Source organism: Sparus aurata, chromosome 5 (assembly GCF_900880675.1).
Source record: "Sparus aurata chromosome 5, fSpaAur1.1, whole genome shotgun sequence".
NCBI lineage: Eukaryota > Metazoa > Chordata > Actinopteri > Spariformes > Sparidae > Sparus > Sparus aurata.
In genome coordinates this window covers 31,138,591-31,153,239 of record NC_044191.1, presented here as the reverse complement: position 1 = coordinate 31,153,239, position 14,649 = coordinate 31,138,591, and the positions used below count along the sequence as shown (strand labels likewise).

Sequence of the window (14,649 nt, the reverse complement as noted above, 5' to 3'; positions counted from 1 at the left end):
CAAAATGTGTAATTACTCCTCTTTAAAAAAAAAAAAAAAAAAAGGATAACGTTCATGCAGCATATTCCCATGCTTTATTTGAGCAATACCAAAACATACTTGCTTACAAGTTAAAGGTCTGCATACGACATTTTACTGAAGTCAAAATGTACCTCAAATGTCAAACAGAAAATACGGTTTAATTGGTTCATCTGTAATTTTTCCTGACAAAATACATTTTATATCTAAGCAGTTTGTGACATTTATTCATTTTATAAAAGTCCAGCCTCTCTGTTAGGGACGGAGGCTGAGGCTGTGCTTGCAATTCTTTTTTTAATGCCATTTTCTTGAGATCAAGACAATTATTTTGTGATCTCTAAAAAAAAAAAAAAAACATGTTTTGTTATCTCAAAAAAACCAAAAGGTTGTTTCCTCCTCTTACATATGTTTGTCAGAGAGCAGCAGTGCCATACCAGCGTGCGAAGATGGTGTACTTATGAGTACAGCAACTGGTTTAAGGTGAAAACCAACTATTGATCAATGCAGTGCATGGATCTTATTTATATCCATGCTCCATACCATTCAACCAACAACCACGTGGGTACTTTCATTTCATTTCTCTTGATTCATCTTAACAAAATAATTAACGTTGTGATAAAGGCATTAAAAAATCATTGAGGAGGGTCTTCATCAACACAGCTTCTCCCAGACTAGCAGACAGATGCTGCTTTTATCACTCTGGAGGTGAGGAGCTGCCTCTCTGCTCTGCTGAGGACGGGAAGCCCAGGATGTAACCTGTAAACGTCTCCATCGATATCTCAACTGGGATCGCCAACTCCAGTGAATATTTTGGATCTCCACCTGGACAAAAACACACATCGAAAATTGGAGATGTTTTTTCAGCCGTTGTGTGAATTCTTAGGTTTTGGTTTGTGAGTGAGTTTTTCTTCCACATACATTCAGATTTGAGAATGTCGTGCTCAGAATGATCCCCTCCTCCTCTTGCACCTTCTTCTTCTTCTTCCTCTTCATTAAGTCCTAAAAGTATTGTAAAACACTCTGCTACATCCTCCTCTGTCATGTGTTCTCCTGTCATAGATAATAAAAACACGCACATGTTGGAGAGTGTGCCACGTTGACAATGTAACATAAACATTTTATGTTGAAACTGGAACAGATAATTAAGGTTTTTCTAAGAAATGTGACAGTGATAAATCTAAAAACAGCCAAAATCAAATGATCATTTTCTGACCGAATGCAGCTGCAGTGTACCTCGAGCCTGTAGAAGTTCTAGCAGCTCATGTTTCTGCAGAACAAGCTGTCCTGTACTATCACGTCCACCAAGGACATGAAAAGTTCGGGCTAGCTCATCACTAGAGATGCCGAAGGCTGGTCGGTGGTTGACATACAGTTTGATAAACTCCTCCAGGTCGATGTCCGTCACATACTTTCCTGTTTCAGCATACTTGCTGAACTTGACCTCGTTTTGCATGTCTTCTATCTAGTAAGAAAAATAATAATGAAAACTGTGAATAGGTCTGAGATGGATTAAAAATGTTTTAAACCTCAAATAAAAAAAAATGCATTCAGGAAGGAAGCGAAATCGAAATATTGCTCCATTTACACATCTTATACCTCTTGCTCAGTAGGGAAGTAGGCCAAAGCTCTCATTAGAGAGGGTACGTCTGACAGGGGGATTTTGGTCGCAGTTTGTCGTTCCTCCATGGAGTCAGTGCCTTGATTGCGGACTAGGCAGTAGTAGAAAAAGTCCTCCATCTCCTAAAGACAAAAGTGCTCAGAAAACTGTGAATCTGTGGTTAAAATTGTAGTAGAAAGGTCTAAAACGCCAGACTGGAGGAGGGATGAAAAGTAAAGATTGGTATCTTAATCTTGTCGCCCTCTCACTGAAGATACATGATGCAGAAACAAGTGATGGGGGTCGGAGTGGCTGAGACAGAGACACCATTCACCCTATTACAGGACACTGTACCATCAAAATGATTTGGAAGCTGTTATTTTATAAGGTGAAAAAGTTACATAATGTTGCTTTCATGAGTGCACTTAACACTCAGTTGCTGTAGGGAAGCAAAAACATTATACTCACTCTGTAGAACTTGCCATCTCTTCCTCCCTCTAGAAGAGTGTAAAATGGTACCATGTCCTTTCCTCCCAAGGCAGCTGATGCCTCCAACGCACTGCATTGGCAACAAGAGAGAGGACAAAACATAATTACACTGCTCATCCATTCCCTCTGCATTTACAGGTTGGAATTATCAAATCTTACTCTGTGCTAATCTCCCAAGACATGACGGTACAGTCAGATCCCCCTGCGGTGAAAAGATATCGACCGTCGTGGGAGCAGGCAAAAGCAAACACTCCTGTCGGATGGCAGATCAAAGCACTGGACTTGTAGGGGTTCCCATCCAGAGGCAAAATCTGCAGACCCACCTGGAAATACAATACTCTCAATGGTTATATATATAATGGTAATCACTGTTTCTTTTTAAAACAAAACAGACTTAATAACCATTGAAAGACTGTCGTTCCAGTTTGACAACAATGGATTATTTTACTCTGACGGAATCCATCTACACAACAGAGATCATCCATAATCCAGAGAATCCATCTATAGGAGTCAAAAATTCCCCTGAAACAAACCGGAAATGACCGTCTTTGAACAGAGGAGGTGGCCTAAAACATTACTTATCACCCACCTACGATGCAGTACTGAGCTCCCTCCCCAGACAGCTTAACAACCATTCACACCTATTGAATGCTTTTCTTTTTTAAGAGTAATAACGTTTAAAGTTATTTGAGAAAATGCCACAAAAAGTAAAGCAGATTACCTAATAAAAAGAAAGTCCAGCACTGACCTTGTCCTCTGTGATGTATGCTAGGTAATGTGAGTTCACCCTGGGTTCAACAGACATGGGAAGTACCACTACTTTCTTGACGGGGGAGCCATATGTTGGACCAAGGACAGTTTTTCTGTAACACATGTATACTGTTTTCCAGTATTTGCACTGACATATGATATATGACATCTAAATAGTATAACAGAGTATCTCTTGTCACAGTATTGCAGACCTGCACATCTTGGTAGTGCTGTTGAAAAGTTTAATCTTGTATTGGTCCGAGGCAACAAGAAGAAACTGCTCTGCACTGAAGGGAGGACACCAAGTCATGCACAGTGGCACGGCACTTTGCTCGATGCGCTCTGAGCTCAAAATGAGTAGCTTATTCACGTCACTGTTTTCCAGGTCATACTCCACCTATTAATCAGTTGCACACAAGCACAAAGAGGGTTGTGTGTTAAACGTTTGGCATAAAAACACAGCATCGTAAAACACCTACTCGTCCACAGTCCTGAGACTAAGAAGCTGTCTTACCAGTCGAAAGTCCGTTCCTAGAGAGAGCAGTCTGGGTTGGGTGCTGTCCAGGTGAATCCCAAAAAGAAGGTCTTTGATGGGCTTGTAGTGGGAGTGATGTCTGCCCATAAACGTCCAACAAGGCACAGAACCTTTACTGGTCTGCAAGCGGAGCACCGTAACTGCTTTTCCAGCATCCTAACAGTGAACAAGGAAATAAAAAAAACCTACTTGTCATACTTTATTAGAATGTTAATGCATAGAGGTAAACATTTGCCATCCAGATAGCCACAGCCATAGGACATAGCCATACACTTGTATTCCTTTATAATCACAGCTTTAACAAAACAACACCATTAAATCATAAATTCCCGTCCGGATCATGCTAATAACTAAGTTCAGACATATCGCAAAGAGCTTGCTCACCGCTGTGGCAAGATACTTTGAGTCTGAGGAGAAAGTGATGTGTTCGATGCTGTCATTGGTGTAATGGAAACCCTCTTCTGGATCACTTTGCAAAGTGCTGGGATTCAGTATGTGAACAGCTCCACTGCTGAAGCCAACTGCCAGGTATAATCCTGTTCAGAGAGGAAAAAGGCAGCTCTTTAAATCACAGCATGTACTGAAAACTGAATATTCCCGCAGCAGCTGGGAACAATGCAACATAACATACCACACAAAGACAGAAACTGACAGACAAAGTCAGTAGACGTATTGATTTACCTTGAGGGTCAAAAGTGACGCACTGAATCTGCTTCTCTGTCTCAAAGACCCTTCTGCTGATAATCACTTTGTTGTCATAGTCCCACACTTTTAAAATACCCCTTTGGTTTCCCATGGCCACAGCAGACTGGCTGGGGTGGCAGGCCACTGCATGTAGAGGCTCACCATTCTCATGTAGTAGGATTTGAGAGGTGCCCTGCTGTGTGTTCACATGCACTATGGAACTGACTGTGGACACAACAAAGTTCCTGCAGAAAAAGAGATCAGAAATAGATCAGTTTGGCTAAAATCCACATAACAGTTTAGACTGAAGACATACTATATTGTATTTCCTCTACCTGATGATTAAGGGTTTTGCCTCCGGACTGCAGTCCTCCTGATATCCCTCAGTGCACTCTTTGGAAAAGGAAATGGAAACAATAGCGTCCAGATTTAATTTACTGTACCAGGTGAGAAGCAGGAATTCTCCATCGTAAAAATGAATATGGCCTCTAGTGTCACCAGTTACGATACAGCTGTGATATCAAAAGACACACAAACAAAGAGAGATTAGAGATCAACAAAAACATGCCACATTAATAAAACAATAATGATCAACACTTCTGCCGCTGGCTACCTGTCAATTACAGCGAGTGCCGTGATTGGATCTTTCTGAATGCAAAGGAGCTGGATTCTGTCTTCCGGGAAGCTTTGGTTTGCAGCAAAGTCTTCCATCACGTTCCACACCACGAGGCCGCCTGCTGTAGTCGCTGTTATAATCTGAGACTTTCTCCAGTGAAACACAGACTGGGTGAATGACGCGCCAGCAAGTGTGGACTGTGGACAGTTTAATAAGTGTCAGGAGAGGGCTGAGTTAACACAGTAGCATAAATATTGACCAAAAATGCCATAAAAGGCTCTATGATTATATTTACCTCCTTAAGCTTCAAGGCAAAGTATTGCAGACTTCCCAGGGCCTGAAAAAAAGCAGCTGTTGCAATAAAAATACTCACCACAGCTGTATCATGTATTCAAATGAAAAGAAAAATTGGACTCACCCTGCTGTAAATCAACACATGTTTTTCACTGGTGCTGAGCAGCTGAGTGCTGTCGTTTGGATCAAAAATGATGTTATCCTGAAAATCAATTCAACACGTGAACATCTGATGTCCCGAATGCCATATCCGTAAAGTTAAGTGACATTTAAATGTCAGAAGAAGACAAAGGTTTACTTACGTGAAAACCATGTTTAGGACTGAGTTCAGTAGACCACAAGGGCTTTTCTATTCCATTAGTCCAATCCCAAATACACACACGCTGTGAAAAGATGGTTGTTGGATTGTAAATGGCATTTTTACTCTACAGAGACATTCGTTGTTTCATACTTGCCGACCTAGTGTGAAATAGTAATGACCTGAGTGCTGTTCTGAGGTATTGAGAAGTTACATGTTTTATATTCTTTGACTTAAAAAATAAATAACATGGTCCTTTATCTTAAAAGACAATACAACCATGACATGGTACATGGTAACGTATGGATTATTACTGTATTCTACACCATCTTCAGCTTCATTCAATAGTATAACTAGTTAAAATGTACAGTTCTACCAAGCTGTCATACTCACTTGAACCTCTTCGGCCCCGAGGGTAACCAGATATTTTGTGTCTCCTGAAAAGGCCATTGCAGTGACAACCCCTTCAGAGTGGCAACCGAACAGTGTCTGAACAGGAATGCTGGAACATTTAACGTACATGTAGTTACCATGAGGGGCAAAGGTTGATACATAAAATTGCATTAGTACACGGAGAAACGAGAGCTACCCAGAGTAGGAGTCCCATATCATCACCGTGCTTGTTGGCCCCTGGTCTGCTGTTGCAATCCAGCGTCTGTCTTCACTCACACACATACATGAGATGGGGCGACAGTGACCCTGAAAGATGGAGGTTGTAAACTGACACTGCAGCCTGCATGTTACTGACATCAAAAGATACCTGTAGCTAAACAGTTTATTCCTACCACTGAGTTAATCTGCAGGACTTTGTCTCATCTTCTTTTTTTATAAAAGAATCCTCTACAAGTCAAAAACTTAAAACTGTTTTTTTTTAAAAGGGGTGTAACGATACAGCAATCTGGATCGATAAATGTGAAGTGAAAGTGAAAGCTCTGATTCATATCGCCGCCTTCAGTAAAAAAATTCCCATGGCATGCCTGTGTCACTGTCGACTCCTTTCTAAGCAATGCTAGAAATCGCCTGGAGGAAAAAGGCAAGCAGCCAAGAAAAAGACAATGAGAATATTATTAACTCATGTCTCGACAGTAAGTTAGCAGCAGTCATAGATGTTTACAACTGAAAGGTCAACAAGGACTGAAACATTTGCATCTAAGAAATGTGGCACTTCATGGTGAACAAAAGATCTATTTTTATTAAAAACAATACATTGTTTTCTATCATAATGTCTGAAACCACTGATAAAATTATATTTCCACTGAAGAGTTCAGAAATGAAATTGTCAAATAAAATTGTATTTGCTTTTTGTGAGTTGATATAAAAGTAACTGACTGTGTTAAATGGACATATGGTATCATCTCACACCGATTGCAGCCCTGTATCGAAATCGTGTTGTGACAGACTTTGCGATATCGGCAAATATAGTATTGTTGTCCAAAGAATTGCTATAATATCCTGATGAAACTTGCACCTGACACCCCAAGATTTTACCTGAAGTATGTGCTGGGAATTTGTGGTGTGATTGTATATGATCCCAACATGCGCTCCAGCATAGAGGACCACCAGCTGGTCGTGGTCTTGCAGATTGAAGGCGGGAAGAGAAGGATTCATCCCAAAAACCCATTCTAGTGACTGAACAAAGAGCACATTTGCAGTATTGTTATTAGCCAGAGAAACCCCTCGTTTGAGCTGAATATGTTACTTGAAACTTTCTTTAATAAAAGAAAATAGTACACATTTTATTAAATAAATAAATACATAAAAAATAAAGCCTTCCACAACAGACAGCTACTAACCAATGGATGTGCTCCAGTCTGAGTTATCTGATTTGAGAAAAGTGTGTCTCTGGTTGCAGAGTAGACTTGAGACTCTGTTTCTCCTCCAAGTGACGCACTCTTCTTCCTGCACTCATCCCTAGCCCCAGCCTCTGACATTATATCTAACCACGCTTCACGTATTTAAAAAATATTCTCTCTTTTATCCACTTAATGGAACTTTTTACTCTCCTCTTGTCGAGTTGATGCCGCTTCCCCCCTTCAGCCTCTGCTAACGGCAAACTTGCTCAACCGTCATGCTAAGCTAGCCGAAGAACAACGTTAACGTGAAGCTATGAACGACTTCGAAATTACATTAACCGAAAGAAAAAATGTTTCTCACTACTGTCAGTTCTTGTCCAGTTTCCCGTATTCAAATATCTAAAGCTCTATGTTTGAAGAAACGTTATATTTAGCCTTAGCTAGCCTTCTACAAGAAATCATTTCTGAAGTTAGCTCCTGTGAAGCGTCTCGTTGCTTAGTTACCGCCTAGAGAGGAGGGTGAGTAAAGTGCCTTAAGACCAAATACAGACATTCCGGTCAGATATTTCAAACTAAAAGCACGGTAAATCATATAATAAATCCGAATCAGCTTTATGTCTGTATTAAGTTCGTGTACACAAACAAGGAACTTGACTCGTTGTACAGGGAATAGTTGTTTTAAAAAATATATATCTTGAAAAACAAAGACTAATGTGTACAAAAGGATTATTAGAAGTATTCTTTTTTCTTTCTTTCTAAAAACCTTATTTACATAAGAAAACACTAGCGTGCAATTTGTGGCTCATTCATCAAAACTCATACCATTAACTATAAGGAGCTTTAAGGCTGAAAAACTAACCGTTATTCAGAGGTTTTTAACTGGAAAATGTTTCTAGAAGTGAAAGTCACATCTTAAGACTGTGTTGTTTTATTTTGGAAATGGTATAAAGGAAGGAATGTTTGTTAGAATTTTTATGTATTTGTCAACATTGCTAACTACTTCTATAAATTAAAAGGCAGAATATTTTATTTGTGAGAGTTTTCATTTTTCAAATGGCAGACTTTTGGAAACAATGTGTGCTAACAGACATAACAATCATATTTTTCTTTTTGTCCGATGTAAACTATATATAATTAATTTCTGTTCCAACAAGTATACTTCACAACACGTCAGAATAAGTTACAGACATAAAAAAAAAAAAAATCAGAGCTCTTTTTTTTTGCTATGCTTTCTTGAGTACTTTATGTTTAACTGTTTTATGTAAACTTCGATTCTATTTTTCTATTTTATTTTATTTTACTTTTTTGCTATTTACATTTCATAGTGAATTATTTGAAAGTATCCACTGGAAGTGGTGGTCTACTTTCATCGTTTTTCATCATTTTCATGTATGTAATTAAACGATTTATTTTGAAATTATACACAGGAAGTATTGCCGTGTCTTCATTGTCGTTAACTTCATAAAAATGAAATGTTGCAGTTCCTACTTTGACCACCGGAGGGCAGCAGATACTCATTATTTTAATGCCAGCTGCACTTTATCTAAATCACAGAAATACTGGAAAACTTGAGTTTCGGGGGTGGAAGGGGAGATCATATCGGGACTGAATTGATTGAACAAATGAAGAGAATGGACTGTTGTTTCTCTTTACTTAGCTAAGTGCCATAATATGGACTAGAACAGAAGTCGAAGAGGGCTCTTAACTGTATACAACTGTGTACTAACCCTACCTCTGCACAACACCACTGATGGTCCCAAACCCATTAAGAAAGCAAGAAATTACACAAATGAACTCATTCCAGGTGACTACATCATAAAGCTGATGCAAGAGAGATGCAAAGCTCTCATCAAAAGCAAAGGGTGTCTACTTTGAATAATAAATACAAAACATATTCTGGTTTATTTCACACTTTTTTGTTTATCGCATAATTCCATGTGTTCCTTCATATTGTTGATGTCTTCAGTATTGATCTACAATGTAGAAAATAATAATAATAAAAAAAAGAAAATCCAATGAATGAGCGTGTGTCCAAGCTTATGACTGGTACTGTAGATTATTTAGGCTTTTTTTTTTTTTTTTTTTTTAGTTTAAAGTAACTGAAGAGTAATGTAATAAGTTCTTGATTTCTTCACACAGTAAAATTGTAACATAATGTTTAACTTTAAAATGAATGTAACTAGTTATAGTTTGTACATTTCGCCGCTATGCTTTTACTTTGAAAGGTCGGCACCGTGTGGACACGTCACTTGTTTCCGGACCATTTTTCCTGTTGCACAGGTTTGAAAGCAGCTGACTTTTAATCTGCTTGTCGTGCCGAAAACTTTTCCTTTAGGACACCGTTTCTTTCTTTCGGAACCACATTTCGTTTATCGAGGTTGTGACGGATAATCAGTGTCGTTGAAACAATTTATTATGAGTTTGTGACGGTTAAACAAACACCAGAGGGTGAAAAACACCCACTTCGAAGAGGAAGCGGCTAGTTATGATTTCAACAGCTGACAGGTGAGGAGGCACTTTAATAATTGGGTCATTGTCATTATGGATATTTGCCCTTTTAACTGCGAGAGAAGTGGAACTAGTTTAAACATTTTACGGAAGTATGTCACCGAAATAGCTGCGGGCTTTAGCCACTCGGTGCTAGCTAACGTTAGCCGTTGGTTCTTATCTCCAATCCCCTCAGCTGACAGTCAGCCGACGGTTAACCAGTTAGCTAACAACATTAGCCGGCACACAGCTCTAATTAACTGGCTGCTGTAATAACTCATTGAATCTGTGGTTCAGCGGTAGTTCAGCTTCGTTTAGGTCATTTTCCCTTTGCTGTCATTTTAGATTATGTGTGTTTAAAAGTGTTTAAACGGCCACTAGCAGGCCACATGCTGTGCTAACGATTATTTTAGACAATAAAGTGGGTTTTCATCATTTTTCACTTGTCATTTTCATTATTTTATCCTTCAGTTATAATGTAGTCAACTGTCTAAGTGTGTTTTCTCTATATTGTGTTGCCAAACATTAATGTCTAAAAACTATAATGCAGTTTCAAACCCGTCACCTGGATTAAATTATGGTGAATCTTCATTTATAGCTCTTAACACTAGTCACATTTAGATATATACTGTCTACTTCCTTGTCATCAGAATACAATTAATGTGTACCTTTTTAGTTGTTAGTATAATCTTTGCACAGGTTGTTGAGAAAGAGTCCACACCCAAAAGAAGTCAAATATCAGATGGGAATTTTGATAAAACTCAAAATTCCCCTTGATCACAATGCGATTTCAGTAAGGATTGTTTATGAGTTTTTTAAGGGGGTGTAATGCAGGATTGTGTGTCTCAGTCAGCTGTGTGCATGAACAGGACTCAGATAAAGGATCTTGAAGTGCCCTGTTTCACACGGCCGGGCTTGTAGTGAACACTAAGCTTGTGATATTTAAGCCCTTGCAGTGGAGAACACGGGACTCGCTCAGTTTTCCTCTAAATGTGTTAACTGAGGAGTATACTGAAGAAGTTTTTTATGTTTGAAGTATTTATGTTATGGCCAACAGGTGGGAGTAGTATTTGAGAGACCTCAACCATGTGGACAGATAAGCAAAGAGGAATCAGAGTCTCTCAGGAGGAGCTGCTCTGCAAGAACGCCTGCGGGTATTATGGAAACCCGGCATGGCAAGGCTTCTGCTCCAAGTGCTGGAGAGAGCGAGAGCGAGCGCGTGCAGCTGGAGCCCAGCGACAGGACACAAGGTGAACACACTGCTGATAACGGCCACACAGACTCACTGGAGCACTTGGATCTGAACATTTTTGTCAGCTGTAACGTCACTGATATGACATCACCGTGAAAGCAACAAACGATAGAAACCTTTTCACAATTGCTGATTACCTGGACAGACGCTGGAGGACACATTTGTATGGATGCTTTGTTAAAGTAACTGTTTTGTGACTATCAGCTTGAGGCAACTTAAGTGCTTTTGGTTTCAACAGGGTTTTGTTCGGATGTTTAATGTTGTCGTTCCTTGCAGGCCGAGCAACGATGGAACTCCTCTCACCTTCTCCAAATTCGAGGAGAAGAAAAACACGGAGAAAGGTCGTCGGATTAACACGATGAGGAGACTCTTCTGGGGAAGTCCATCGCCTCCAAAACAACAAGGTAGCAATGTTAAGTGTTGTATCTTATATTGTATATAAAAGCAAAAACTTTGACTTACTGACCTGTTCGGTGGTCGGAATTTGTCCTAAACTTATGTAGCAGATTGTTTTCATTAAGTTGTTGCTTCAAGACTGTCCTGAGGTGTGTTTCACAAAGGGAACAAGCTAGATGGAAACAAAAGCTTATTACGACTTTTCCCAGTGCAGTGAACCAATTAAGAAATCTATCTATTTAAGCGGAATAACGTCCACTTGTGTCCCCTCAGAGTCTTCTGAAAGCTACGCAAATGTGTTAAAAGCCTACCAGAGCCTTGAGCCTGGGGACTTCACTGGCTTCCTAAAGCTACTTCGGAGCCCGTCCTCCCAGCGTTTGCAGTCCAGATGTACAGCTTTCCTCAACACAATGGAGGCTTACCACGTAATTATATTTTTCAACAAATTTAACGTTACACTTTTTATCCAGTAGCCTCCTTTTGGTATGTCAGAGCTGATCGTAGGTTCTCATCATCTTTACAGGATCTACCGGTACAGAAGCAGTCGGATCTTGTGCAAGATTTCTACCAGTCTTTTGCTGAATATTTTAGCAGTGAGTAAAGATCAGTTCAACACCGTCTGGGCGGTAAACTGTGAAAACACGACCATAATAAATCACTTTGAGTTGTTGTTTTTGATTTTCAGGTTTTCCTGAGGCTCAAGTCACTCAGATAATGGAGCATGTGGAGAAGTTAATAATGACACGTTTGCACAAATGGGTTTTCTGCCACGACAGCTGCGATGATGAACAGAAGGACCTGGCACTCCAGAGAAGAATACGGTAACCCCCTCAGTCACTCTTGTTGTCTTTTAATGAAAACTTCTACCCTTAAACCCCGTTTGACACTTCTGTTTTTACATTGCAGCTCCTTAAACTGGGTTACTCCGCAGATGCTGAGCGTACCTTTTCCTGATAAAAAGACTGCGGTCACAGCCGACCCCTTTCTGCCTGCGATAACAGGTGATGAACAGCTTCAGTACTGAAATGAATAGTTTGTCTTTTTGGGAAATATGTTTATACGCCTTCTGGCAAAAGAGTTGGATGACAAAATCTATATTACTCTCAAGTCTCACTGTTGAATATCAGGCTACATAATCCACCGTAAGGGTGTGTATTACAGTCTTAATATGGTTTTTATTTTTTGTATGGATTAAACTGGGGTTTCTCAAACGTTGAAGTTAAAAATATTTTTAAGTTGAAGGGTAAGAAAATCTTTTTCATAAATTACAATCAATCAAAATAGAAAACAGTATTTCTTCCTTGCTATCGTAACTTATAAAATATGTGATTAAAGTTAAAATATTGTCTTCTTCTTTTTGTTGTGGACCCCCTACTTGAAAAAACACAGTTTAAACAAACACAACACTGTCTGTAACTTACTGAGTTGAGATGCTAGTAGGCAGCTTGTGAACAGAACTATGCTATTTTTTTTTCCCATCTTCAGCTAACTGGCAGCTCGCTGTAGTCTTTTATTTATATACACAAGAGTGGCAGTCTCATCTAACTCTCAACCTGAAAGCGTGTGTATTCCCCAAAATATTAAACAACTCATTAATCTCACGAGAGAAAGAATTATCTTTCCCTTAAAAGGTATTAAATGTTAGTCGTTTAAATTCTGTCCTACCCCCTATTTTTTTTAACAGCCATAATTGAGATGGATGCCAAACGAGCACCTCAGGACAAACTTACATGTGTGTCCAAATGCAGTCAGCATGTGTTTGAAGCGCTCTCCAGCTCCAACAGTGAGCCCGCTAATGCTGACGACTTCCTGTCGGGCCTCATTTATGTGGTGCTGAAGGCCAATCCACCTCGCCTTCACTCCAACATGCAGTATGTGATTCGATTTGGTCTCCCTCACAGTCTGATGGCAGGAGAGAGCGGCTACTATTTCACCAATTTAGTAAGTTAATTGACGTGTGCTGTACACCACAGATTACTGCGCACAGGTCGGCTCTTCACTCACGCCTTTGTCCCTGTCCCCTGTTTTTAGTCTTGTGCAGTGGCCTTCATTGAAAAACTGGATGGACCAGCACTCAACCTCAGTCCAGATGAGTTTGAAGGCTACATGCTGCGTCAGCGTGCTCCTGCTGCTGCTAACAGGAGGCGTCAGGTTGCCAGAGACACACAGCACCTGTTAGAAGAGCTTCAAGGCCGACAGGAGAAGCTGGACCAAGGGATGGATGCTCTCAACGTGGAGCTAAATAAATGGGTCCAGGTAGTTAATACACAGCTGGATGAGGCGACGAGCCAGTTTTCTCTAGTACAGAAGGAGATGACGGCTCAGGTTGAGCTCTCACAGGTGTCTTCATCCTCATCTCCTGATGCATCACTACAAGGGGATGACAACGACCAGTCAGTGCTGGTGCTTACGGATCAACGCGCAGGTCCAGAAGACACAGACTGTTAGCTTTATTAACAAAACACCTAATCTGGTACTTGACCCTTTTTAATGATCATCACTAATTTATCTAGGTAGCAAAACAAACGCAGATTTATATTTCAATGCCACGTTTGCACAAGTTCCAACCACAGAAACCTGGGATTTGTGAGCCAGTTGAAAATGAAGGAAAACTTATTGAATGCTACTATTTGCATTTATATCACAGGGGGGCACTAGGAGGTATTTTTTAACAACTTTGTTGAAGAAATTATTTGCACTTGTACTCCTGTTTAAAGATGAAGGCCACTAAAATACATTCATAGTAACAGATGTTATCCAAATTAACCTTAAAGCACTCAGGGGAAACACAGCACTTCGGGATTTCACCTAACACTTTAAGAGTGCTTATTTAGTATTCACTTTTGTAATAGTAAACACCATTGTGCCTTTTATGTAAACCAACTGTGAAATGTACTACAGGAGAAAATGTTATTGGCAGTTAACCACTACGAGTCAAACCATGTTTTCTAGAGTTCTCAACAAGCTGCCTAACTTTCTGTACGAAGAGGAATTACCTGGTGTAAAACAATAACGTGAGTGTACAGAAGGTACACGTCATTTAATACTGTTGAACGTTTCTGAAGAAATTAAAGGGTTTTATGTCATGTTTAATGATTGTATTCAATATTATATTAAAGTTGGCTTTTACGTTTCAGTATGTGTTTTTGTGTTTTCTCTTAGTATGTTTTTAAGCAGGAAATGTAGGGGGGTTGGGGTGGTTTCTTCAGGTAGTAAAGTATTACAACTCAATGAAGTGTTGAGCTGTGACTGTATTTTAGGATTTGACATGGATGCTTTGCTGGGGAAAGTGTAACAGAAGCTTCGCTCACATTTCTATCATTAATGGTACATTTTTTAAGGGCTGAGAGTAAGATGGTGCCTCAGTTTCCTCTGTGAAAAATGTATGCATGTGTTATGTGTGAGAGAAAGTGTGTGTGTGTGTGTTTTGCGCTGCATGT

The 14,649-nt window shown here is 39.7% G+C and overlaps 2 protein-coding genes across 2 annotated transcripts; one reads left to right on the top strand and one right to left on the bottom strand.

Moving 5' to 3' along the window:
- Positions 1 to 160: 160 nt before the first annotated feature.
- Positions 161 to 7,592, bottom strand: cfap251 (cilia and flagella associated protein 251). Its single transcript, XM_030415944.1, has 20 exons — positions 7,075 to 7,592; positions 6,770 to 6,910; positions 5,871 to 5,980; positions 5,675 to 5,783; positions 5,286 to 5,366; positions 5,108 to 5,185; positions 4,985 to 5,026; positions 4,687 to 4,886; positions 4,409 to 4,585; positions 4,071 to 4,318; positions 3,774 to 3,925; positions 3,369 to 3,545; positions 3,067 to 3,251; positions 2,853 to 2,967; positions 2,264 to 2,427; positions 2,084 to 2,174; positions 1,615 to 1,758; positions 1,252 to 1,480; positions 937 to 1,068; positions 161 to 840 (listed from the first exon to the last, which is right to left on the bottom strand). The coding sequence occupies exons 1-20, from the start codon at positions 7,210 to 7,212 to the stop codon at positions 713 to 715; spliced, it is 2,841 nt and encodes a 946-aa protein (XP_030271804.1). The 5' UTR covers positions 7,213 to 7,592; the 3' UTR covers positions 161 to 712.
- Positions 7,593 to 9,309: 1,717 nt separating this feature from the next.
- On the top strand, positions 9,310 to 14,345 carry LOC115581979 (rab5 GDP/GTP exchange factor-like). The gene is made up of 9 exons (XM_030417601.1): positions 9,310 to 9,579; positions 10,619 to 10,811; positions 11,090 to 11,217; positions 11,483 to 11,634; positions 11,733 to 11,802; positions 11,895 to 12,030; positions 12,116 to 12,210; positions 12,894 to 13,150; positions 13,241 to 14,345. The coding sequence occupies exons 2-9, from the start codon at positions 10,648 to 10,650 to the stop codon at positions 13,655 to 13,657; spliced, it is 1,419 nt and encodes a 472-aa protein (XP_030273461.1). The 5' UTR covers positions 9,310 to 9,579; positions 10,619 to 10,647; the 3' UTR covers positions 13,658 to 14,345.
- The last annotated feature ends 304 nt before the right edge of the window (positions 14,346 to 14,649 follow it).

Coding starts and splice junctions, on each gene's coding strand:
- cfap251 (XM_030415944.1), bottom strand. CDS start 7,212: ATGTCAGAGGCTGGGGCTAGGGATGAGTGCAGGAAGAAGAGTGCGTCA. Junction 3,546..3,773: donor CAAAGTATCTTGCCACAGCG/GTGAGCAAGCTC, acceptor GTTCACTGTTAG/GATGCTGGAAAAGCAGTTAC. Junction 841..936: donor CGACATTCTCAAATCTGAAT/GTATGTGGAAGA, acceptor GTTTTTGTCCAG/GTGGAGATCCAAAATATTCA.
- LOC115581979 (XM_030417601.1), top strand. CDS start 10,648: ATGTGGACAGATAAGCAAAGAGGAATCAGAGTCTCTCAGGAGGAGCTG. Junction 11,635..11,732: donor ACACAATGGAGGCTTACCAC/GTAATTATATTT, acceptor TCATCTTTACAG/GATCTACCGGTACAGAAGCA. Junction 12,031..12,115: donor GCACTCCAGAGAAGAATACG/GTAACCCCCTCA, acceptor TTTACATTGCAG/CTCCTTAAACTGGGTTACTC.